Genomic DNA, 25,421 nt, shown 5'->3' on the forward strand with positions numbered 1-25,421 from the left:
CTAAATGTGAAAATGATCTGCCGCCTGCAGTTGATTTTGATATTCTAGGTATTATCAAATTGCCGGAATTTTGAGAACGCAGCGGACGTGAGGGACTATAATATGATTAGAGCTCGCTCAAGTACTGAGGAGCTAAACCATTCAGGGCTTTATAAGTTATTAGCAAGATTTTGAAATCTATACGATGTTTAATAGGGAGCCAGTGCAGTGTTAACAGAACCGGGCTAATATGGTCATACTTTCTGGTTCTAGTAAGAACTCTAGCTGCTGCATTTTGGACCAGCTGGAGTTGTTTATTAAGCGTGCAGAACAACCACCCAATAAAGCATTACAATAATCTATCCTTGAGGTCATGAACGCATGGATTAACGTTTCTGCTGATTAGTCCATCATTAACTAATTACTTGTAAATTAATTAACAAAACATACACAAATTGTTAGCATATCACTTATTAAACATTTATGAATGTTTTGCAAATTATTATTTTATCATTAACTAACCACTTATAAATGACTTACAACTGAACGTTATTATAAAGTGTTTGTCACAGCATACAAGGAGGCAGACATGAAGGTAAGTATAAAACATCAACGGTAAGTTTGACAAATTGGTAAATGATATGCAGCAGGTTGGTAAATGATATGCAGCAGGTTTTGAGATAATAGTTCTTATCTGAATGAGTCCAATGCACAGGTAAGCCAATCCATAGAAAATGCTGGAGACACATAGTTCAAGACAGTCATGGAGAACGATGAGCCAGGGTTGTGATCTGTAGACCAGATGCTGAATGACTGAAATATCCGGGTATTTATAGGAGTGTGGTGATTGGCAACAGGTGGATTCAATACCCAGGTGATTGTGAGCGAGTGCGTGTCTTCGGGGGGCGTGGTTAGCAGGCTTGGTTGAGGATGCACTCTGACATTACCCCCTCCTCCAAGGGCGGCTCCCGACGCCCTTCTTCGACGCCGAGGACGACCCGACCACAAGGGTCCAGTATGGATTCTGTACCTGGGTGGGAGCTGAAGCTGGTATGTTACTTCGTTGGTCTGCCTCAGGATCTCGAATGGACCAATGTAGCGGGGACTCAGCTTGCGACAGAGTAATCTCAGCCGGATGTCTCTCGTAGATAGCCAGACCTTGTCACCAGGATGGTATAATGGGTTGTGTCTTCTACGGGCATCGGCGAATTCCTTGGGGCGTCGGATGGCACGTTGGAGATGACGATGAGTCCCACACTCTCTCGAAACCAGTAGTCAACAGCTGGAACATTGGTAGGTTCCTCCGTCCAGGGAAACAGCGGTGGCTGAAAACCGAGTATGCATTGGAATGGTGTAAGTCCAGTGGTGTCTTGACGGGAGTTCTGTGCATACTCGGCCCACGAGAGGAACCTGCTCCAGCTGTGTTGGTCGGACGAACAGTATGACCGGAGGTAACGTCCTAGCTCTTGGATCTTTCTCTCAGTCTGGCCGTTGGTCTGAGGGTGATATCCTAAGGAGAGAAATTGACAGACACCAAGTGATTTGAAAAAAGCTTTCCAAACATGAGAGATGAACTGTGGACCCTGGTCCGACACAATCTCCTCGGGGAGACCAAAGTGACGGAAGACGTGCTGGAATAGGAGCTCGGTGGTGTCCATTGCCGTGGGAAGGCCTGACAAGAGGATAAACTTGCAGGCCTTAGAAGCGGTTGACTATTACCAGCACGCAGGTGTTACCCTCGGAGTCCAGGAGATCCGTCACAAAGTCTACCCCGAGATGGGACCAGGGTCTTTGTGGGATGGGTAGTGGAACCAGCTTTCCTGTAGGCAGATGACGAGGAGTGTTAGTAGTGGCACAGACTGAGCAGCTTTGGATGTACCTGATGACATCCTGGGTCATACTGGACCACCAGTAACGAGATTGAATGAGCGAGAGGGTCCGTCTGCTACCTGGGTGTCCAGAGCCCGGAGATTGGTGAACTGTGTCCAGAAGGTGTTGACGTTGGGAGCTGGGAAAATAGATCTTGCCTTCTGGACATTCCGGCGGAGTGGGCTCCTGGAGAGTGGCTTCACGGATCCAGGTGTCAATATCCCACTGGATGGGGCTAACAATGAGTTCAGGCTGAATAATGTTATCGGGTTCAGTGGATTCATCGTGGGAGAACTGTCTGGATAGAGCGTCGGCAGGGATATTCTTGGATCCTGGACGGTAAGTAATCTTGAACTGGAAACGTGTGAAGAATAGGGCCCAATGTGCTTGACGTGGATTGAGTCTCTTGGCTTCTCGGATGTACTGTAGGTTCTTGTGGTCGGTGATGATCATGAATGGATGGTTAGCCCCTTCCAGCCAATGACGCCACTCTTCCAGGGCGAGTTTGATGTCAAGTCAAGTCAAGTCCCCTTTATTTATATAGCGCTTGTAACAATACAGATTGTGTCAAAGCAACTGCACAGTATTTAAACAGAACAATAGTGTGTAAGTAACGCATTATTGTAGATAATCAATTTTCAGTTAAAGGCAGTTCATCAATGAATTCAGTGATATCATCATCAGTTCAGTTCAAATAGTATACGATATCGCTGGAAAATGTCCCCAACTAAGCAAGCCAGAGGCGACAGCGGCAAGGAACCAAAACTCCACAGGTGACAGAAATGGAGAAAAAAAAACCTTGGGAGAAACCAGGCTCAGTCGGGGGACCAGTTCTCCTCTGGCCAGACGAAACCAGCAGTTTATACCAATGTCCGATTGTAGAGAACTCATCAGGTTCCTGTGGTGTAGCACCGATGGCGGTCTAGGTTGGCGAGGTCTTCATTGATGATCCGTCTCTGGAGCTCATCTGGTTGACATCCATGGCTATTGAAGTCATCTCCAGGTGGTGATCCATGATCTAAGCTGGGTGCGGACTGGATCCGGGGGACTGCAGTGACCATCTGATCCGGATACAGGCTGGGTCTGGTGGCTACGGTGACCTCGGAATAAGAATGAAACAGACTAATATTAGCGTAGATGCCATTCTTTTTACGATGCAACGAGTGCATCAGATGTTATGGGAGGTGTTTTCGGTTCCGGTCGACCTAATTAATGCAGCCTAACAATCCTTTAACGGATTTGAATTATAGGAATGTGTTAATGTTTTATGTGTAAGCCAGGTTAAAGAGATGTGTCTTTAATCTAGATTTAAACTGACAGAGTGTGTCTGCCTCCCGAATAGTGTTAGGTAGATTGTTCCAGAGTTTAGGCGCTAGATAAGAAAATGATCTGCCACCGGCAGTTGATTTTGATATTCTAGGTATTATCAAATTGCCAGAATTTTGAGAACGTAGCGGACGTGAGGGACTATAATGCGATAGAAGCTCGCTCAAGTACTGAGGAGCTAAACCATTGAGGGCTTTATAAGTAATTAGCAAGATTTTAAAATCTATACGATGTTTTATAGGGAGCCAATGCAGTGTTGACAGAACCGGGCTAATATTGTCATGTATCTGGTCTATCCTGTCTTCATGTACTCTTGCACCACACTTCATGGACTTCATTCCCCACAAGCCACTGCTCTAATCACTGCATTCACCTGCTCTCACTTTACTGATTACTGCTCACAGCTGCACCTCATCACACTGTCTGCATTTAAGCCACTCACACACACAGCCACCTTGCGAAGTCTTACCGTTCCCTATGGTCGTAATTCCGAGCGTTTTCCCTTGTGTTGGTTTCTCTGTGTATGACTCTGGACTGTGTACCACGTTGACGATTCCTGCTACCTGCCATTGCGACCATTGCCTGTGTATTGAACTGTTTCCTGGATTTCCTACGTTGTTCCTGTTTTCCTCGTGATTATTCCTGCCTGTTGACTATTCTCAATAAATGCTGCAATTGGATCCGCACGTCTCTGACTCTCCTTGTGACAAATATGGTCATACGTTCTAGTTCTAGTAAGAACTCTAGCTGCTGCATTTTGGACCAGCTGGAGTTTGTTTATTAAGCGTGCAGAACAACCACCCAATAAAGCATTACAATAATCTACCCTTGAGGTCATGAACGCATGAATTAATGTTTCAACATTTGACATTGATAGCATAGGTCGTAATTTCGATATATTTTTAAGATGGAAAAATGCGGTTTTGCAAATGCTAGAAATGTGGCGTTCAAAGGAGAGATTGCTATCGAATAGGACGCCTAGGTTCCTAACTGATGACGACGAATTTACAGAGCAGCCATCTAGTATTAGACTAGGTCATTACTTGTAGAGGTTTTAGGTCCAATGATTAACACCTCTGTTTTTTCAGGATTTAACAGTAAGAAGTTATTCACCATCCAGTTTTTAATATCAGCTATGCATTCTGTTAGTTTTTCGAATTGATATGTTTTGCCGGGCTGCGAAGAAATATAGAGCTGAGTATCATCAGCGTAACAATGAAAGCTAACACCATGTTTCCTGATGATATCTCCCAAGGGTAACATGTAGAGCGTAAAAAGTAATGGCCCTAGTACTGAGCCTTGAGGTACTCCATACTGCACTTGCGATTTAAATGATACCTCTTCATTTATTTCCACAAACTGATGACGGTCTGATAAGCCAGTGCACTACCATTAATGCCTACATCATTTTCAAGTCTATTTAAAAGAATGTTGTGGTCAATAGTATCAAACGCAGCACTAAGATCCAGTAGCACTAATAGGGAGATGCAACCACGATCGGTTGACAAGAGCAGGTCATTTGTAACTCTAATAAGAGCAGTCTCAGTACTATGATATGGTCTAAAACCTGACTGGAAATCCTCACAGATACCATTTTTCTCTAAGAAGGAGCATAATTGTGAGGATACTACCTTTTCTAGTATCTTTGACAGAAAAGGGAGATTCGAAATTGGTCTGTAGTTAATTAATTCAGTGGGGTCAAGTTGTGGTTTTTTAATGAGTGGCTTAATAACAGCCAGTTTGAAGGTTTTGGGGACATATCCTAATGATAGTGACGAATTAATAATATTCAGAAGAGGATCTATGACTTCTGGAAGTACCTCCTTTAGTAGCTTAGATGGAATAGGGTCTAACATGCATGTTGTAGGTTTAGATGATTTAACAATTTTATACAATTCTTCCTCTCCTATAATAGAGAATGAGTGGAATTGTTCCTCAGGAGATCTACAACGCATTATCTGATGTGATACTGTAGCGGGCGGCTGTATGGTTACAATTTTATCTCTAATAGTGTCTATCTTGGAGGTAAAGTACTTCATAAAGTCATTACTGCTGTGCTGTTGGGAAATGTCTGCACCTGTTTCTGCTATATTTTTCGTTAATTTAACCACAGTATTAAACAAATACCTAGGGTTATGTTTGTTTTCTTCTAAGAGAGATGAAAAGTAATCCGATCTGGCAGTTTTTAATGCTTTTCTATAAGATAAGTTGCATTCACGCCAAGCAGTACGAAAAACCTCTAGTTTTGTTTTCCTCCAGCTGCGTTCCATTTTTCGTGCTTTTCTCTTTAGGGCACGAGTGTGGTCTTTATACCACGGTGTTACACTGTTTTTCTTAATCTTTTTTAAGCGCACTGGAGCAACTGTATCTAAAGTGCTAGAAAAGAGTGATTCCATAGTTTCTATTACATCATCAAGTTTTTCTGAGCTATTGGATATGCTGAGGAATTCAGATAAGTCAGGAAGATTACTTACAAAGCAGTCTTTTGTAGTAGAAGTGATGGTTCTACCGTACTTGTAGCAAGGAGTTGAATTTACAGTTTTAGCTATCTGGAGTATACAAGAGACTAGATAATGATCTGAGATATCATCGCTTTGCTGCAGAATTTCAACACCATTAACATCAATTCCATGTGATGGCGAGTAACTCACGATTTTCCACATCATAGTTCTGCTCCGCCGGAGACAGCTTCTTGGAGAAGTATGCACAGGGATGGAGGAGAGTGGAGTCACCAGCTGCTTGCGACAGCACTGCTCCGACGCCGGTGGTGGATGCATCTACCTCAACTACGAAGGGACGGTTGGGATCGGGATGTCGTAGGAGGGGAGCAGTGCTGAAGATCTTCTTGAGATGTTGAAATGCTTCGTGGGCTGGAGAGTCCCAGACAAGGTGCTTGGGATGGCCTCACAGGAGGGAGGTGAGAGGAGCTGTGATAAGACTGTAGTTCTTGATGAAACGACGATAGAAGTTGGTAAATCCTAGGAAACGTTGAAGTTCCTTTATCATCTGGGGTTGAGGCCATTGTTGGATGGATTGCACCTTGTCCTGGTTCATCTGCACACCCTCGGGACTGATGTTATAGCCCAGGAACTGTACGTCCTCTCAGTGGAACTCACACTTCTCAAGCTTCAGATAGAGATGGTGCTGACGTAGAATCTGGAGGACCTGACGGACGTGCTGGCGATGTTCGGCCTGGTTCCGGGAATAAATCAAAATATCGTCAATGTACACAACGAATTTGTGTAGGTATTCCCGGACCACCTCGTTCATAAACGTTTGGAAGACCGAGGGACTGATGGATAGACCATAGGGCATTACCAAATATTCGTAGTGGCCAGTAGGTGTAATAAAGGCAGTCTTCTACTCGTCTCCCGCACGAATACGAACGAGGTTGTAAGCACTCCGCAGGTCCAGCTTGGAGAAAATGCGAGCCCCACGAAGTTCCTCGAGGGTGGCAGGAACGAGTGGCAGAGGGTAGGGTTGTTGAATGATCTGGGAATTGAGCTGTCTGTAATCAATGCAAGGACGAAGACCTCCATCTTTCTTACCCACGAAGAAGAAGCTTGAAGCAGCTGGTGACGTGGATGGTCGAATAAACCCTTGATTCAAGGCCTTCTGGATGTACTCCTCCATCGCCTGGCGCTCCGGGTTGGACAGTGGATAAACCCGTCCCTTGGGTAATTGAGCCCCAGGTAGCAGATCGATAGCACAGTCCCATGGCAGGTGAGGTGGAACATGGGTGGCAGCTTGCTTACTGAATACATCCATGAAGTCTCGATACTCCGCTGGGATTTCTACATTGCTCTCGATGTCAGGACTTTCTAATTTGGTGGAAGCGATGGAGAGGGGAACAGGAGATGGTAAACGAGTGAAACAGTTCTTTAAACAATGCTTACTCCATCCGATGATGTCACAGGGGTCCCAGCGGAGTTTGGGGTGATGTCGATGAAGCCAGGGACGTCCAAGGATGATGTCGACAGTAGAATTCTCCAGTACCAGGAATTTCAATCTTTCATGGTGGAACAAACCAACTTGTAGGGTAACTATAGGAGAGGAGTAACGGATCCGCCCACGTCCCAGTGGTTTTCCTTGAATCGTCCGTACAGATAGTTCTGGAGTATGACGTTGACGAGGCAGTTGTAGTAGTTCTAGACACTCTTGCGATAAGAAGTTTCCGGATGCACCTGAGTCAATTAATGCAGATAAGCAGAGGGTACGTTCAGCAGTATGAATGGTTACAGGAATCAGAGTAAGAGGAGTAGTTTCGACATCATATTGAATAGTACTCACCACTAGGCGCGGGGGTCTGATGGGACAGTTTCTTCGGAAGTGACCGGGTTTTCTACAAAAGAGACATAATTGGTTGGAGATTCTACGTTGACGTCTGGCTTTGGAGAGACGTGTTGAATCAATTTGCATGGGTTCTGGTACTGGAGAGCAAGTTGCCACCGTGACAGACTGAGGAGCGGTTTCAATCGGCTGGCAGGTGGCTAGACGTTGGGAAATTCTGGTAGTACGTTGTAGAAAAGTCTCCAACCCAATAGAATATATCATATAGAGCCATAGCAGCACACAGTTCACGATGAAGACCTTGCCGGTATGCTCCGAGTAGCGAGACTTCATTCCAACCGCTAGCCGCCGCCAGCGTGCAGAAATGGAGAGTGTAATCATGGATGGAAGAACCTTGTTGTAGCCGGAACAGCTGATCAGAGATCGTTAGTGTATCGGTCGTAGAACTGAAAACTTCAGAGAAATAACTGGTAAATTGTTCAAATGAATGAATTATGGGATTGTCAGCGTTCCATATAGCTTTCGCCCATTGGAGAGCTTTACCGGTGAGTAGAGATATGAGAAATGCTACCTTAGAATCCTCTGTGGTGAACTGTTGTGGTTGCATACTGATATACAGCCGAACTTGAAGTAGGAAACCGCTACACTCAGCCGCTTCTCCAGAGAAAGATGTTGGTAACGCCATGGGACTTCCTGAGGCAGATGATGGAATCGGAGATGGTGTGAGTGCAGCCTTGAAAGCATTGATGAGTTCGGTGAGTGAATTGGGATTTTGAACCGGTGCTTCTTTGTTGTTCATAATGTTGTGGGTCTGGTCTTCTGTCACAGCATACAAGGAGGCAGACACGAAGGTAAGTATAAAACATCAACGGTAAGTTTATTGACAAATTGGTAAATGATATGCAGCAGGTTGGTAAATGATATGCAGTAGGTTTTGAGATAATAGTTCTTATCTGAATGAGTCCAATGCACAGGTAAGGCAATCCATAGAAAACGCTGGAGACGCACAGAGTTCAAGACAGTCATGGAGAGCGATGAGCCAGGGTTGTGATCTGTAGACCAGATGCTGAATGACTGAAATGTCCGGGTATTTATAGGAGTGCGGTGATTGGCAACAGGTGAATTCAATACTCAGGTGATTGTGAGCGAGTGTGTGTGTCTTCAGGGGGCGTGGTTAGCAGGCTTGGTTGAGGATGCACTCTGACAATGTTACCGTTCAATAAACAGTTCAAAGAAAGTACAATAATATTAGGTCACTTACATTTTAGGCACAGTATTGCAGACTGCTTTTGTTTGATTTCAGCAGCGAAAATGATTCCGAAGACAGATTCATTGCTGAATGATTCAGTGTTTTGAACAAATCGGTTGAGTCAAAGTTTCATTAACCCAAGAATTAACATCTGATAAATCAGCCATTAAAACAAATCGTTTAATGAATGATCCAATGACTCACTCTTTAGATGCTCACTTGCCGTCACCTATGGCGTTTTAATTTTGCTTAAAAGTATTATTTCTTCCCATCATTTCTTATTTGTATATTTAAAACAATCTCATAACATTATTTAATGCAGTTGTATTTTTACAGTGTAAATTATTGAAATTGATAACATATAGATAACAACAATCATAGTTGTAATTTAATTTACAGATCAAATGTGAAAGTATTAATGAGGTTAGGGGGAAATGCCCTCTATAAAGGTAAAAAATGCACATCATGTCACAGCTGATGAGAATATTGCTTCAGAAAAAAAAATCCTTAAAATATTTGCAAAAAATCATATATGTATATAAAAGTCTAACAAATCCCAATGTAACCCCTGCCTACGGCGGCTTATGAAATGGAAGTCTAACACATTACCAGAAAGCAGCTTACTTCCACATTGAAAAATAAAGTGGATATTACCAGAACAATGTTGCTTGAGACTGCTTTCTTCTGTGTGCACACTCAAGTGCATACTTGAGTTAGGATGTGGACCACCATTGCCCACTGAAAATATGTCGGTAATACATAACCAGAGGTTTATAAACCAACATTTTTTTTCTAAAGAATTAATGTCAATGCAATAAAAATCAGAAGCTTCATGTTTCTGCTTTTAAAATTTGTGTTAAATTTGTTGGATCAGGGATAACCCTATTAGCAACTAATGTCACTTTCCTTTCAACAAACAGACCCACAACATCCATTCATCAAGAGAAACGAGAACGACATGGAGACTATCTTCATAACGGATTCTCAAACTCACATTGAAGTGCCATGCCTGGTTTCAGATCCTGACCTGAAAATCTCTCTCTTCACGGTAGGCCCTCCAGCACACTTTCCAACAGCAGCTCACCTGATCTCTCTGTTTCTGCAAAATGGATTAGGAGACTTGTTTATTTTATATTATTTTAGAGATTTAACCCAGGATAATTACAGTTACTGTATACGCAGTGTAACTTTAGCCCTTAGCTGACTCTAATGACATAGCTTTTGAAGCCAGAGGAAATGAAAACAGTAATTTAAATAAACATTTTTTTTCCCTCCAGAATTTTAGCAACTTTTTAGACTTTTAGACCTTGTTGTTCTTCAGGTATTCATAATTTATAGGCTAGGTTCACTGGGCAAAGTCTGTATTGGTGAAATGGGGCAGAAAGTTCCAGGGTCTGTTTATACTTTGTTACAAAAAACGTATTTAGGCATCTTTAAATGTGCTGTGACTGATTCAGCCTTGTGCTAACTTCCACTATTTTGTTGGCATCAATCCAATACGCTGTACAGGTCGTTTTTCACTTCCCTGAAATACAATCCTGTTGTCCCCTATCGACAACAGGACACTTTCATATTAATGCAGATATCAGATATGAAAAATGTATGACAGAGAGCTGACTGTTTTTTTTTCTTGTTTGATTTTGTAAAAAGTGTTGGCCTGTTCCCCCAAATCTTTTTTTTTTTGTTAAGAGAGCCTGCGGCTGTCACATAGACAGGTGTGATTTCTCCCAACACCATACTATTTCCAGTATATCCAATAATATTTTAGTATTCCATAATAATAATTATAATAATAATAATGAAGTTTGTGTGTAATCCTCTTCATTCTAACTAAGGACAATCACTAAGGACACGTAGTTAAATATTAAAAAATGTAATAATGCAGACTGTTACTGTCTGGTCTCATAGAAAAAGGGCCATCAAGCTCCTATGAGGTGAGGTAAGACTTGACAAACTAATTAATACATTTTAGTTTTTTTTAAAGTTCAAAAGTTTTATTTAATTGCAGAATTTGACAACTATGAATTTGATTGCATTGAAAGGACCAGCTTTGACGATTTGTTCAATAGGGAGTTTTGAGTGACATGAGGGTGGAAGGACAATGACAGAATTTTCAATTTAAAGCAAATGAGATTCAGAAAGTGTGACTAGAATGGACTGACCTAATGTAGACTTGAGTTTGGCCTCATATACCCCTTTTCCACCAGAATGAACTGGATGCTAGTCAGTGGCGTAGCAAGTCAGCCCTAGGCCCACATGCAAAAAATTTGTATGGGCCCCTCAATCATTAAAGGCTCCAACTCGGTTAACTTGTTGATTTTTCTTAATTACATAGCATTATGTGAGTATTCACAAGCTGTTTTATTTACGGTATCAATTCTTGCAAATAGGCTAATATTTAACGTTTTTAAGTCCATTCATTATTTGTAGCATGCAAGTCTCAGCCTATAAATTCGGTCAATTTTATAATAAAATGCAAACAATAAATGCGTTTTTAAGCTCTTTAATTTGTAGTGAGATAACTATATTCGCCTCAGATCAAGCAGCATGTGAATCAATGATCTTTTCCTTTTTAAAATTTGCAGCACGAATCTCAGAATTTAATATGTTAGATAAATTAATTAGTAAAATCAGGATGGGTCGAAATAGAACAGAGCACAATTAAAAGAATACCCTTAACCATTCTACCTTTATAAGCATAAAACGAGTTCCTAATAAAAAAAATTGATAATGAATGGATAAAACATACTTTAAAAATTTGGACAAAAATTAAGAAAATGTTTGGAGGTCCAGAATCTATTTCTAGGGCCATGCCTATAGTAGGTAATATTGACTTTCTTCCATCTATGTGGGACAGTGGATTTAAAATATGGGCTGATAATGGTCTTAGAACTATAAACCAATTATTCAATGGAAAAGAAATGAAGGCTTTCTCGCAAATACAAAAACAATTTAACGTCCCCTCTAAAGATATGTATAGGTACTTTCAGATACGACATTACATTACAAATCAAAAAGAAAAAGACAAACTTTTCAAAGAACCAAACAAAATAGAAGAATACCTCATTAACATTATAGAAAAACATTTTCCAACAAAAAGACATGTCTCTCATTTATATAAAAGGCTAATAACTAATATTATGCATAATACAGATGATATTAAAGGAAAATGGGAACTGGAACTGAATGTTATAATTGAAGATGAAGTATGGTAGGACTTATGCGAGGGATGCCATAAAGGTATTAATAGTCAACTTTGGAAAGAATTTGACTGGAAAGTAAAAATTTGATTTTTCAATACACCTTATGTGATTTCTTCATATGTAAAAGAACCATCTGTAGCATTGTGTTGGAGAAAATGTGGTAAAATAGATGACCATACTCACATTTTTTGGGATTGTCCAAAGATTCAAATATTTTGGAAAAATATTAAAAAAGAAATAGATAAGATTCTAGAGATAGAAATGCCTCTAGATCCTGTGGTGTGCTTATTGGGAGCATTGCCTAAAGAAATGTACAATGAAGAACAAGGATTCATATTGCGGATACTGTTACTAATAGCTAAAAAAATGATAACAATACATTGGAAAGAAGAAGGTTCTCCAAGTGTGGCACAGTGGACCCAGAGACTGAAACAGGTCTATACAGTACAATGGAAAAAAATGACTGCATGTCTTCAGATGAAGATGGAAAAATTTGTGCAAAGATGGAGAAGTGTAGCAAACTATTTAGATCTGTAAAGTCTGGTCAACCAATGTATGGTATAATAGGGATGTAACTTGCTCTAATTTGATGTACATGTTTCCTCAGCAAGACAAAGTATGGTGTCCCTTTTTCTTTTTTTTCTCTCTTTCTTTTAGTATTTATTTATTTTATTATTATTATTATTGATGTTTTAATTTTACTGTATTACTCTATTTTCACTGTAAGAGGTTTGTTTGTTCAAAAATTATAAATAAAAAGTTCCAAAAAATAAAATTTACAGCACGAAATAAACATAAAAAAATAATTGAATGCATGTTAAAAAATTGTCACAATTAACACAGTGTCTCATGAAATCGATCATTCAGAGTTAAAAAAAATGTCAATAAAACATCTTGTGAATAAGTATAATAATAATAGTAACTTTACGCAATATAACATGATTTTATTACACAAAATCTTTCAAATTTATTAAAGTAGTAATTTAAAGCATTCTATAGATATATTTATGATGTCTGTTAGGCAAATATATTCGCTGAGTTTTGGATCATTTTTGTGAAGTGCTTCTCCTCACGACAGAGACGGCAGAAAGCGCATGTTTGTTTTCTTTAGCTATTTTTTATGAAAGCATAACGTTTTGTTGATATTGTGAGTACACACAAATAAAAATAGACTTTTTGCAGTTCCGAATGATGTAATACTCTTACCTTTATGAGCATAAATGATGGTGTATTTTAGGTTTCCACTGTTAGTGAGAAAAAAATATTAAGAAAAAAATGCAAGTGCCCGTGCTGGTGCTTCCATGTCCTGCAAAGCACGCTTTAGCTTCGACTCTCCGCACAAACGATTAGATACGTGTCTAACAGCGCACATTTATCTAGGTTAAACGTTTAAATTAATATTGTGAAATTCATCAAGTGTTTTATGTCTATAGATTTTATTTTAGGCAAGTCGTGTTGATTTGAGAAGGCTAAATTGATCAAACATGCTCAACTTGTTACTTTAAAAAGCTTGAATTTAACAAACATAAAATGTTCCATATTGTAACAAATATTTTTGAATTAACTTAATAAAGAAACAAAACAAAATTTAGCCACTTTGCCATTAAAATCCAAAACTAAACTATTTTAATTGTCGCAACACAGGCTCTGTTCTTGTAAGTTGTCAGACAAGGGCAGGGCCTGAGCATCTCGGGACAAGGCTGGGCCCGTGCAGGACTCTATTCGTTCCCTCGTTTCAATTAAAAGTTCACCCTCGGCTCAGCGGGCCCTCAATCTGCCCGGGCCATATGCACCTGCATACCCAGACGCTACGCCCCTGGTGCTAGTTGTCAGAGCCAGTGCTATTGTCGGTTCAGAGTTGGTTCAACTGGCGAGCCTTCTAAGAACCGATTTGCCTTTCCACCAGAGAGACGACTCTTTAAGATTTTTAATTGCTCTCGCGGTACTTCAATGCCACATATGACTGGTCCATGCAGCGCTGATGCTTCCTGAACAAGCCTCATATCAACAATGGTGGACAATGCTTTGCTATTGATGTTCATGGCTTTGCGAACCTACAACAGGATCCAAACACGGCAAATCCAACTTGTCCGTGTTGAGCTGCCATTTCAAAAATGGCAGTCAAAATTTTCTTGCTGGTCACAGTAACTCTGCAATGTTTTGGTGCTACTTACGAACTACTTTTTCTAGTTCAGAGCTGGTGCTTTGGGTGTCAAAAGACAAAGAATTGATTTAAAACTATAGGCTCTGGCTCCGAACCAGCACTCAAACTGCCTTGGTGGAAAAGGGGTAATTCAGTCTGTAGATTTCTGCCTCAGTTTTCAGTCTCAGACTAAAGTTGTAGTCACATTTGCTCTGCAAAATTTCATGAGCAAAATATAACAATATCAATAGGAATCCATGTGATTGGGAGTTTCACATGATGGTAAAACGTTTTTTAATGCAGTTTGCTTATTTTTTAAGTTGGTCATGTGAATTCATTGTGTGACCAAGAGAAAGCTGCTTGGTTAGAAAGTGACTTCTGTGTGAGCTGTGCTTCATATATTTCTATGGTAGTAAACATAGACAATAGGGCTTTTTTCACTTAAATTTCGCTAATGTTACCTCACCTTTACACATCTTTACAAAAATTGTAACTTAATTTTCTTAATTTTAAAAACTTCATTTTCAAAGATACAAATAATTACTTTTGGATGCTTAAAGTCCACTTTTAGTCACTAATTATCTGCCTGAATACATGGCAGTTTTTTTGTGTGTTTTTTTTCAAACTTCAGTTGATGTTTGAATTGACTGTTTGTTGTTGTTCGTACAGTTAGAGCAGCCTCCATTGCTTCTAGAAGGCAATGAGATCACCTGGAATAATAAACGGGGCTGGTCAGTTCCCAGACACATCTTTAAGAACAGTTCCATCTTCTTCGGCTTCTTCTGCTCCACCTCAATCCACAACAACGAGCACAGATCATCTATATATATTGTGCAGGCCATAGGTAAGCATTAAATATTCATTGAACAGCTGCCCTTCGTATCAAAACTGTCTAGTTTTAGGTCAGCATTAAATCAAAATTTAGCCAAGTTTACTTTTTTCAAATACATTCCTGTTCTTCAGAATCTTTTGTTAAAAGGCTGTTGGGTAACGCAATAGACACATACTGATTTAAGTAGTTGTAGGTAATGCTGCCTTCCTGAACATTTTTTTAATTAGTTAACATTATTAATGTTAGAACCAGAAATGTTTTCCTTGGTTAAACGTCATGTAGGTTATTGTGTAGGTTGCTAAATTGATCAAAGTATAATCTGATGATTTAATAAGTAGACTTTACATATCATATTGAAAACAAGATTTGTCCAGATAGTTGAGTAGATTTTCTTTCTGGAGTTGGCTGTGATCTTCTCCCACCCTGTTGAGGGACCTCTCAGAAATGCTTTGTCATTACACTGCTAAATTAACTTATCATCTCTATTTTGTTGATCTAATGTGAGGGCCATGCAAAACATTCTCCAAAATCAATAGCCTTTTTACTCCAGAGGGAAAAATGAAAACTGTGCTTCACTTATGTGGTGCTGTAGAGTCAGCAGAGCATTACCACCATACCAGCTGACCTCTTGAATAAATATTAGATTAGCATATCTAATAAAATTCACCTAATGGCTTTGTTTGCTTCACTTGCTCTATGTGGGCCTGTTCAAACTTACACATTACCAACAACTCACAAAGTCAGTTGGGTTTATTTTGATTAATGAGGTTATTACTAATCATGCTGACCACACACACAGAACGGACCACAAAAAAACAAGACCTTGCACTGAAACACATCAGTCAGTGCCAGATCCTGTAAATTTGCTAAATTTGCTGGGAAAGTGTGATTAGTAATAGTGGTGTTTTCTAAGGAAGTCAACTGGAAACTTGACACTTATTCAAGTTTGTGGTACATACCTCAAATAATGTGAATGAAATAATATTTTAAATTGTCAAGCATTTTACACAATTTTTAAAATCAGTATTCAACCCTACATGTTGTTAAAGCTTAGTTTGTCCTGTTGTAGATGTTCATGTCTTTCTTTCTTCAGTCGTAAAGAAATTGAGGGAAAACATTTCAGGATTTCTCTCCATATAATGGACTTCTATGATGCCCCAGAGTTTGAACTTCCAAAACATCCAGTTTAAATGCAGCTTCAAAGGGCTCTAAATGAGTTATAAGGGTCTTATCTAGTGAAACAATCAGTTATTTTCTTAAATAAATTAATATTTATACACTTTTTAACGATCCCAGCTGAGGAAGAAGTGTCTTATCTAGTGAAACGATCTGTCATTTTCTTAAAGCGAGACACTGCAGGTGAATAGGGTAAAAAAATAACTAATAGTTATCACCTTACTTACCCAGTTAATTGATTATATTGATAATTGCAAAAAAAAAAAAAAAAAACTTTGTATTACAAGTTTTCTAAAATGTTAGTTTTAAATATGCATATTAGGCATTATTATACTGTTTTTACAGAGGGGATTTTGGGTATCTCATTTTGTCACTCCATAATTCTGAAAAAACTTAGAACAGACAGAAAACAATGTATTTTTTGACCATTTTTTGGGAAATAAAATGTATAAAATCAAGCAAATTATATATGAACAAATCCCTCTGTAAAAACCTTCAGGATAAAGACAGGAATTAAAATGTAAAGTTTGGTGTGTGTAAGTGCTACTGAAGTGGAGATTTATGGCTCAGTGTAGGAGAAAAAAACTCTTTTTGAGAAAGCGGCCTTTAAAAATATGTATTGTAATTGAAATCTATTTACACAAATAGATAAATTGCTATAAAAGCAACACTTAACAGTGTCTTTTGGGTGTTTTCTTTCCACTAGTCTGAAAAAACACTTTATGAAACACCAAAAAGCCCAAAATCTCAAACTTGACAGGTGCATGAAAAACTGTGTTTTTGGCTGCAGTGTCTCCCCTTAAATAAAGTAATATTTATACACTTTTTAACCACAAACGATGCAATGTGCATCCGTACTCTGTGAGCTCTGGTTCAATAAAGTTAGGGTATGTCGAGAAACTCCCATCTCATTTTCTCCTCCAACTTCAAAATGATCCTACATTGCTGCAAAAGTACCGACCAAGTATTTACAATGTGAACATGCAAAGAAGATCGAACACCCTTTACAAAAAAGGTAAAACAGTGATGTAGGATGATTTGGAAGTTGGAGGAGAAAATGAGATGGGAGTTTTTCGACATACCCTAACTGTCTTGAACCAGAATACACAGAGTTCAAGCAGAGCTAGATGAGAAGAGCATTTGAGGTTAAAAAGTGTATAAATATTAATATATTTAAGAAAGACTGATTGTTTTGCTAGATACCTTGGCTGGGATCGTTTAGAGCCCTTTGAAGCTGCATTTTGGAAGTTCAAACTCGCTGGCACCATAGAAGTCCACTATATCGTGAAAATTCCTGAAATGTTTTCCCCCAAAAACATAATTTCTTTACGACTGAAGAGAGAAAGACATGAACATCTTGGATGACAAGGGGGTAAATTATCAGTAAATTTTTGTTCTGGAAGTGAACTAATCCTTTAATTTGTGTAATTACACTTTTACAAGGGCATCTTAAAATGAAGTCTATCCCAAAAATCATGCATACAGCAGTACATTAAAAACTGGCCAGAGCATCTAGCAACCACATAGCAGTGCCCTGGCAACCACCCACAACACCCTAGTATCATTGTGGAGACAGGAATGCTACACACACTACATCCACGGCTTCCAAGAACTTGAAAAGTGCTGACAAGTCCATGTTTGCAACACCCAACAGGACTGAAGTTTTACGAGCTCAAGCTGTTTCCTGAGGACTCGCCCGTGGAGCTCATGCAGGGGGAGGGTCTGGAGCTCAACTGCACGGCGCTAGTCGAGTTCAACGCTGGTGTGGAATTCCAATGGGACTACCCAGGCCAAAAGGTAATTACCAGGCCACACTGCATATTACAGTTATCAGTATTATCAGCTCTTTCAGACTGAACTACAAGCAAGAACATGACTTGTCTAACCTTTATCTAATTAATTTGTGATGGAATTGGGCTGTGAAGAAAAATGCAGCGGCTTTGGTGTGATTGCGTTCTGTAGTAATAAATCTCATATGCAAACGTCATATATTCATTATTCTCCCACACTCATGTGCTTATCTGTGGTCACTCATACATCTATAGTTATTATTTCCACTGTCTCAATAGTCCAGGATTTCATTTCTACATCAGCCATAGTTAGTTTCCTCCATCCTTTGTGCACTGGAGTCATACAATTAATATTCAGGTCACATTTTGCCCAAGAAGTATATTTTGCATAAAGACATATGTGTCAACTTAACCAGAGGTCCCCGGCTCAAATTTTTGGTTTTGCTAATATTTATTCTGAAGAAAGATAGACATGTATAGCGATGAAAGCCAAAATATTAAATGTCATGGATGAATAATTACTGAGTAATCCACTGTTTTGTAGAGGGAGGTCAAAATGGCAATTTTCACCTTAGATTCAGAGTCAAGTTACAGGTGGGTAAATATGACTTCAGAAAGATGGCAGCATCATTATCTTATTTTTGCACAGAGATTGGTAGTTATATTAGTAAAAAATGCTGACCTTAGCAATCTTTGTTGCATTATGTGCCAATGGTGACCATTCAAAAATGGGGAAACAGCACTTTTTCAAATTTTTTCCAAAGTTTGCATGCCTGTAACTCAAGAAGTATTAAATATATTTAAAGGAAACAAGATACAATTCTAATTTCAACATTATTTCTTCTTCAGACATTGTTCTTTAAATAAAACATAAGTATCAGCTGTATACAAAGTGACCAACATTTGGATTTCGACCACTGAAAATGGGTAACATTCAACAATCTGGACATTAAGCCTTATTGAGATCCTCATATCTCAGGGACTGAATGATGTAGGGCCTTGAAAACTAATATTCCAAAAGAAAAGTTTATTAACAACTAGAATCTAAAATCACATTGCAATATCTTTAATACTTAGGCATGCAAACTTTGGAAAAAGAATATTTATGGCACTCAGACTGGTATTATTGGCATTATTTGTTCTTCAGACATTCCTAGTATCGTATTTTTTCAAACTGACCCACACTTGGTTTTTGACCACTGAAAATGTGTACATTTTAATGATTTACTCCTGGAGCCATACTGAAATTCCAATATCTCTGGAACTAAATCGCATATGGCAAAGAAAATAAAGATGCCAAAAGGAAAGTTTATTAAGACCCAATATCTAAAATACTCTAAAATACAATATCTTTAATACTTCTTGAGTTACAGGCATGCAAACTTTGGAGAAAATCTTGAAAAGTGATGTTTCCTCATATTTGAATGGCCACCATTGGTACATAATGCAACAAAGATTGCTAAAGTCAACATATTTTACTAATATAACTACCGATCTCTGTGTAAAAATAAGATAATGATGCTGCCACCTTTCTGAAGTAATTTTTACTCTCCTGTAACTTGACTCTGAAAATTGCCATTTTGACCTCCCTCTACAAAATAGTGGATTACTCAGTAAATATTAATCCATGACATTTAATATTTGGGCTTTCACCACTATACATGGCTATCTTTCCCAGAATAAATATTAGCAAAATCTAAAATTTGAGCCGGGGAAGTTTTTGAAATTTGGTTGGGTGTTTTGCATTGTGTACTTAGTACTTATACACATTTGCACAATGCAAAAAATCTTAATGTTGCAAAAAATGGGCTGCATTTTGTTATATTTTCTATATTTATATCCTATATTAAATATATTTGTAACATATTTTGTGTAGACCTCACTGTGCCAATATAACTCAAAATGATCTATTACTGTGATATAGTTGTTATGTATTCAGTTCTAGTGACCTTTCAAAATGCTGAAAAAGCATTTGTATGTAGTATTTTAATTGATGACATTTCAAATACCAAATGTACGCAGCAGGTTCACAAAAGGCAGACCACTAATCAGATCTTTTTTGGCACTGTGCGGACAGGAGAACCGGCTGACAAGTGTGCAATATGTGCGTAACATCCTGGACAAAGGCACGGAAACCTCTAGTATCCTCACAATCCGAAACGTTAACGTGGATGATAGCGGCTACTACACCTGCTCTGCCAGTAGTGTGGAGGTGAAACGAGAGCTTACTACTGTAGTTTTAGTTCATGGTAGGTAACTATGCCTGTATTACTGTACATTTTAATAATATATACAGTACATACCGTCAAGCCTGAAATTATTCATAACCCTGGCAATTTCTGATTTAAAGTTACCTTTATTTAACCAGCAAGGTTTTTTTTATTTGAAATGACACAGACGTCTCCCAGAAGATAATAAGATGATGTACAAGAGGCATCATTGTGTAAAAAATTATTACTCATCTTTTATTTACATTTGAACAAAAAGTGGCATGTCCAAAATTATTCATACCCTTCTCAATAATCAATAGAAAAGCCTTAACTGTCTATTACAGCAATCAAACGCTTCCTATAATTGCTGACCAGCTTTTTGCATGTCTCCACTGGTATTTTTACCCATTCATCTTTAGCGATAAGCTTCAACTCTTTCAGGTTGGAGGGTCTCCTTGCCATCACCCTGATCTTTAGCTCCCTCCACAGATTCTCAATGGATTTAAGTCAGGACTCTGGCTGGGCCACTTCAAAACGTTAATGTTTTTGTCTGCTAACCATTTCTTCACCACTTTTGCTGTGTGTTTTGGGACGTTGTCATACTGAAATGTCTACTGGTCCAAATAATTAAATTTTTGTTTCATCTGACCATAAAACAGAAGACCAGAAGTCTTCTTCTTTGTCCAGATGAGCATTTCCAAAGGCCATGCTCCTTGGTCTGAATCCGTGGAACCCAGCGGTGTCCAGTGTCCATTGGTCTGTCTTTAGAACAGCTTGGACTATTTGGAATGGTATAGAACTTTGGATTTTTCCCATAGTTTGGGAAAAGTCTGTGACAGTTTGCAAAATGTATGAATAATTTTGGACATGCCAGTTTTTGTTCAAATGAAAATAAAAGCTAAGAAATATTTTTTTACACAATGATGTCTCTTGTACATCATCGTATTATCTTTTGGGAGAAGCCTGTGTCATTTCCGGCCAAAAAAAACTTGCTGGTTGAATAAAAGTAACTTTAAGTCAGAATTTGCCAGGGGGATGAATAATTCTGGGCTTGACTGTATATAGTTAAACACACAGTTGTCACGTATGTGGTTCTTCCTGTCATCATGAACTCTTGCACCACACTTCATGGACTTCATTCCCCACAAGCCACTGCACTAATCACTGCATTCACCTGCTCTCACTTTACTGATTACCGCTCACAGCTGCACCTCATCACACTGACTGCATTTAAGCATGCTCAGCACACACACACACACACACCGCGAAGTATTACGTTTCTCCTGCTAACCATACCAAGCGTGTTTCCCTGTTTCCTAGTCTCCGTGTTTTCCTAGTTAATTCCTGGTTTTGTTTTCTAGTTTCAGTCTCAGTCTTAGTTTAGCCTTGTTTTGTTTATTTGTTTCATTTGTGTTCCTTTTTCTCTGACTGCCCATTTGGATTTTGACTCACGCTTGTTTACTGGTCTACTCTCTGGATTAGCTCTGCTACTGTTGTTTGCTGTCTCTGACCCTGCCTGTACGACCACGTATCCACTAATAAAGCCAGCATTTGGATCCACATGTCAGTCTCCAGACTCCCACTGTTACAGAATACTTCGCCATACCCCGGATCCAGCGGCTTTATTCATCTACAGAACGACCAACCCAGAATGGACCTATCAGGAAGTCTGTCCAGTCCCGTAAGTTTGCTCTGCTCCATTTTTCAAGATGGCCGTCCCATCGAGCATTATGTGGAGGAATTTCTTACATATAGTCACCTGGCACCCTGTGATGAAACTATGATTAAGGAATGCTTTTGGAGTGGACTTGATCCTGATATTAGTTTGAACTTACCTGAAGAGGACCTTAGTTGGACCCTCGCCCAGTTTATTGACTTTGTTCTAATGTTTTGTAAATCTCCGTTTACTGTGGGTGAGGTTGAGCCACAGCACAAGATGGCTGCCTCTCCTGACCATACTCACAAGATGGCCGCCCTTCACGAGTCTGTTCACAAGATGGCCGCCGTCCCACAGTCTGTTCACAAAATGGTGGCTGCGGCATCAGACCCTCACGTTTCCATGGTCTATCAAAGACTCATATCCAGCTTGGAGGACCCTCCACTGCTGTCAGCCAGAACGGTTGGTCTCTTACAGTCAGCACCTGTCAAGTCAGCACCTCCAAGGCTCCCTGCTCGGCCTGCTCCGCCCTGGTGGGCTCCTGTGCCGCCCGGCCTTCCAGACTCTCCGCTGGTTCAGCCCAGCCTTCCAGAGCCTCCGCTGGTTCCGCCCAGCCTTCCAGAGCCTCCGCTGGTTCAGCCCAGCCTTCCAGAGCCTCCGCTGGTTCAGCCCAGCCTTCCAGAGCCTCCGCTGGTTCAGCCCAGCCTTCCAGAGCCTCCGCTGGTTCAGCCCAGCCTTCCAGAGCCTCCGCTGGTTCAGCCCAGCCTTCCAGAGCCTCCGCTGGTTCAGCCCAGCCTTCCAGAGCCTCCGCTGGTTCAGCCCGGCCTTCCAGAGCCTCCGCTGGTTCAGCCCAGCCTTCCAGAGCCTCCGCTGGTTCCGCCCAGCCTTCCAGAGCCTCCGCTGGTTCAGCCCAGCCTTCCAGAGCCTCCGCTGGTTCAGCCCAGCCTTCCAGAGCCTCCGCTGGTTCAGCCCAGCCTTCCAGAGCCTCCGCTGGTTCAGCCCGGCCTTCCAGAGCCTCCGCTGGTTCAGCCCTGCCTTCCAATGCCTCCGCTGGTTCAGCCCGGCCTTCCAGAGCCTCCGCTGGTTAAGCCCAGCCTTCCAGAGCCTCCGCTGGTTCAGCCCGGCCTTCCAGAGCCTCCGCTGGTTCAGCCCGGCCTTCCAGAGCCTCCGCTGGTTCCGCCCGGCCTTCCAGAGACTCCGCTGGTTCAGCCCGGCCTTCCAGAGACTCCGCTGGTTCAGCCCGGCCTTCCAGAGTCTCCGCTGGTCCCGCCCAGTCTTCCAGAGCCTCCGCTGGTTCCGCCCAGCCTTCCAGAGCCTCCGCTGGTTCCATCCAGTCGTCCTGAGGTTCCTGTCTGCCCGGTTCTGGTCACGGAGCTCATGCATGGACTCTTCCCACCCACCCTCCCTGCTGCTCCAGTCCCGCCACCTCTGTCTCCTGACAGTCCCTCTGCTCACCCACATCCCACCTTCGGTGCAGAGGACTTGCCGTGGGACTGCCAGTTTCCATCGATGTCCAGACTGAAGGATCCCTCACCATCACCTCCAGTCTCAGAGTCCTGGACTCCACCTCGGCCCTCCGACCCTGCGGCTCCACCCCGGCTCTGTGCTCCCTCGTCTCCGTTGTCGGCCGTCGGCCCACCAGCTCCTCCGGGCTCCATCGTCTCTCCGGCTCCGCCCCGGTCAGTCGTCGCCCCACCTTCGCCTCTGGACTCTACTCCTCCGGCTGCGCCTCGTCACTCCGTCCTGCCGGCTCTGTGGACCTCCTCCCTCCCGTGGGCACAGCCTCGATCCTCTGTCACTCCGGCTCCGCTGCGTACCTCCGGACCTCCATCTCCGCCGGGGTCGCCAGAGCCTTGGGTTCCGCCTTGGCCCTCCAGATCCTCGGTGTCACCTAGGACCGTCGACTCTCCGGTTCTCCCTCGGGCTCCACCGGCTCCACCTCCGTCGGTCGGCCCCATGCAGGAGCCAACCCTTCCTCCGCCATGGCTTCTCCCTCCGTCGGCTCCACCTCAGTTCATAGTTCCAGTACCCCTACATGGACCTGGCCCTCCATCCCTCCCCCTGTTCCGCCTCCGCTCCACCACCCTCCAGGTTGTATTAGGTGGTTAGAGCGTCTGGAAGCCGCTCCTTGGGGTGGGGCTCTGTCACGTATGTGGTTCTTCCTGTCATCATGAACTCTTGCACCACACTTCATGGACTTCATTCCCCACAAGCCACTGCACTAATCACTGCATTCACCTGCTCTCACTTTACTGATTACCGCTCACAGCTGCACCTCATCACACTGACTGCATTTAAGCATGCTCAGCACACACACACACCGCGAAGTATTGCGTTTCTCCTGCTAACCATACCAAGCGTGTTTCCCTGTTTCCTAGTCTCCGTGTTTTCCTAGTTAATTCCTGGTTTTGTTTTCTAGTTTCAGTCTCAGTCTTAGTTTAGCCTTGTTTTGTTTATTTGTTTCATTTGTGTTCCTTTTTCTCTGACTGCCCATTTGGATTTTGACTCACGCTTGTTTACTGGTCTACTCTCTGGATTAGCTCTGCTACTGTTGTTTGCTGTCTCTGACCCTGCCTGTACGACCACGTATCCACTAATAAAGCCAGCATTTGGATCCACACGTCAGTCTCCAGACTCCCACTGTTACAACAGTGTGTTACTGTTTCTGTATGTTTCATACTTCCACAGAGAAGCCTTTCATCAGCTTGGACTACAGGAATGGATCAGTTATAGAGGCAAAAGAGGGACAAAAATCTGTCCGGCTGCCTGTGAAAGTGTCAGCGTACCCCTTACCAGAAACACAATGGTAAAAAGTCAAGTTACATGTCCAACATACACAAGCAACGTGTGTTTGCCATATAATCTACATGTATTTTTTTATACGGATTGTCTATTTACACTAAGTACAAATAGCCCGCCTTGTTGGCAGAGGCTAGTTACGTCAACAACGTGTGATTAGGTTAACATGTAGTCAACACTACAAAAGACGATAGTCTAACAACAGCTTCAGTGGCGTAGAAGGTAAAATGTGTACCGTAGTACTTTTTAATGCGATCGACCAAGGTTTGATTGCACCTTTTGCCAAACTTTTTTTCCTCCCTTTTTAAATCTCATATTACATTAATAAAAATGAAGGAAATAATCGAAAAATTGAAAATAAAGTATTGGGTGGGTTAGAGTAGGTGTAGGGAGGGTTTATATTGTCCCAATAAAGTGGCATCCATTAAATAATTTGAACTAAAATTGTAATTTACTCTCAATATGTTATTATTGCATACTGTATTATAATGTACTACAATACTGAGGTGCAGACAGTGTTGGGTGTAACTAGTTACTAAGTAATTAGTTACTGTAATTTAATTCCTTTTCCCTTGAAAATATAAAGTAAGGGATTACTTTTACAGTCACTTCTTTTGTAATCAAACTTAATACTGTGTATAGAGCATTTATATACAGTGCAATAGTGGATTTAAAGTCCGAATTTAAAGTCTAACCTTAAAATGTATGCTTTTTATGTACCCTTCTCACTTTAAATACTTTGGTGAGTTAATAAGAATATTAGTAACACTTTAGTGTTCTCACTATTAACTAGTTGGTTATTAGCATGAATATTACTGTTATAATGGCTGTTTATTATTGCTTAAAATGCACAATGTCTTATTCTCCAAGACCTTATTCTAAATCTTTAATCCTACCC

At 40.9% G+C, this 25,421-nt stretch overlaps 1 protein-coding gene across 1 annotated transcript in view; it reads left to right on the forward strand.

Annotated features, from left to right (window-relative positions):
- The window catches only part of LOC141289008 (vascular endothelial growth factor receptor 3-like), a 52,588-nt gene that overhangs the window by 24,664 nt on the left and 2,503 nt on the right, over window positions 1–25,421 (forward strand). Inside the window, exons 4-8 of the mRNA XM_073821199.1 lie at window positions 9,634–9,761; window positions 14,729–14,903; window positions 17,722–17,864; window positions 19,935–20,106; window positions 24,413–24,530. Coding sequence (XP_073677300.1) covers window positions 9,634–9,761; window positions 14,729–14,903; window positions 17,722–17,864; window positions 19,935–20,106; window positions 24,413–24,530 — 736 coding nt within the window. The remainder of the gene's footprint in view (window positions 1–9,633; window positions 9,762–14,728; window positions 14,904–17,721; window positions 17,865–19,934; window positions 20,107–24,412; window positions 24,531–25,421) is intronic.

The sequence above is a fragment of the Garra rufa genome, chromosome 16 (assembly GCF_049309525.1).
Source record: "Garra rufa chromosome 16, GarRuf1.0, whole genome shotgun sequence".
In the NCBI taxonomy this organism is placed as follows: Eukaryota; Metazoa; Chordata; class Actinopteri; order Cypriniformes; family Cyprinidae; genus Garra; species Garra rufa.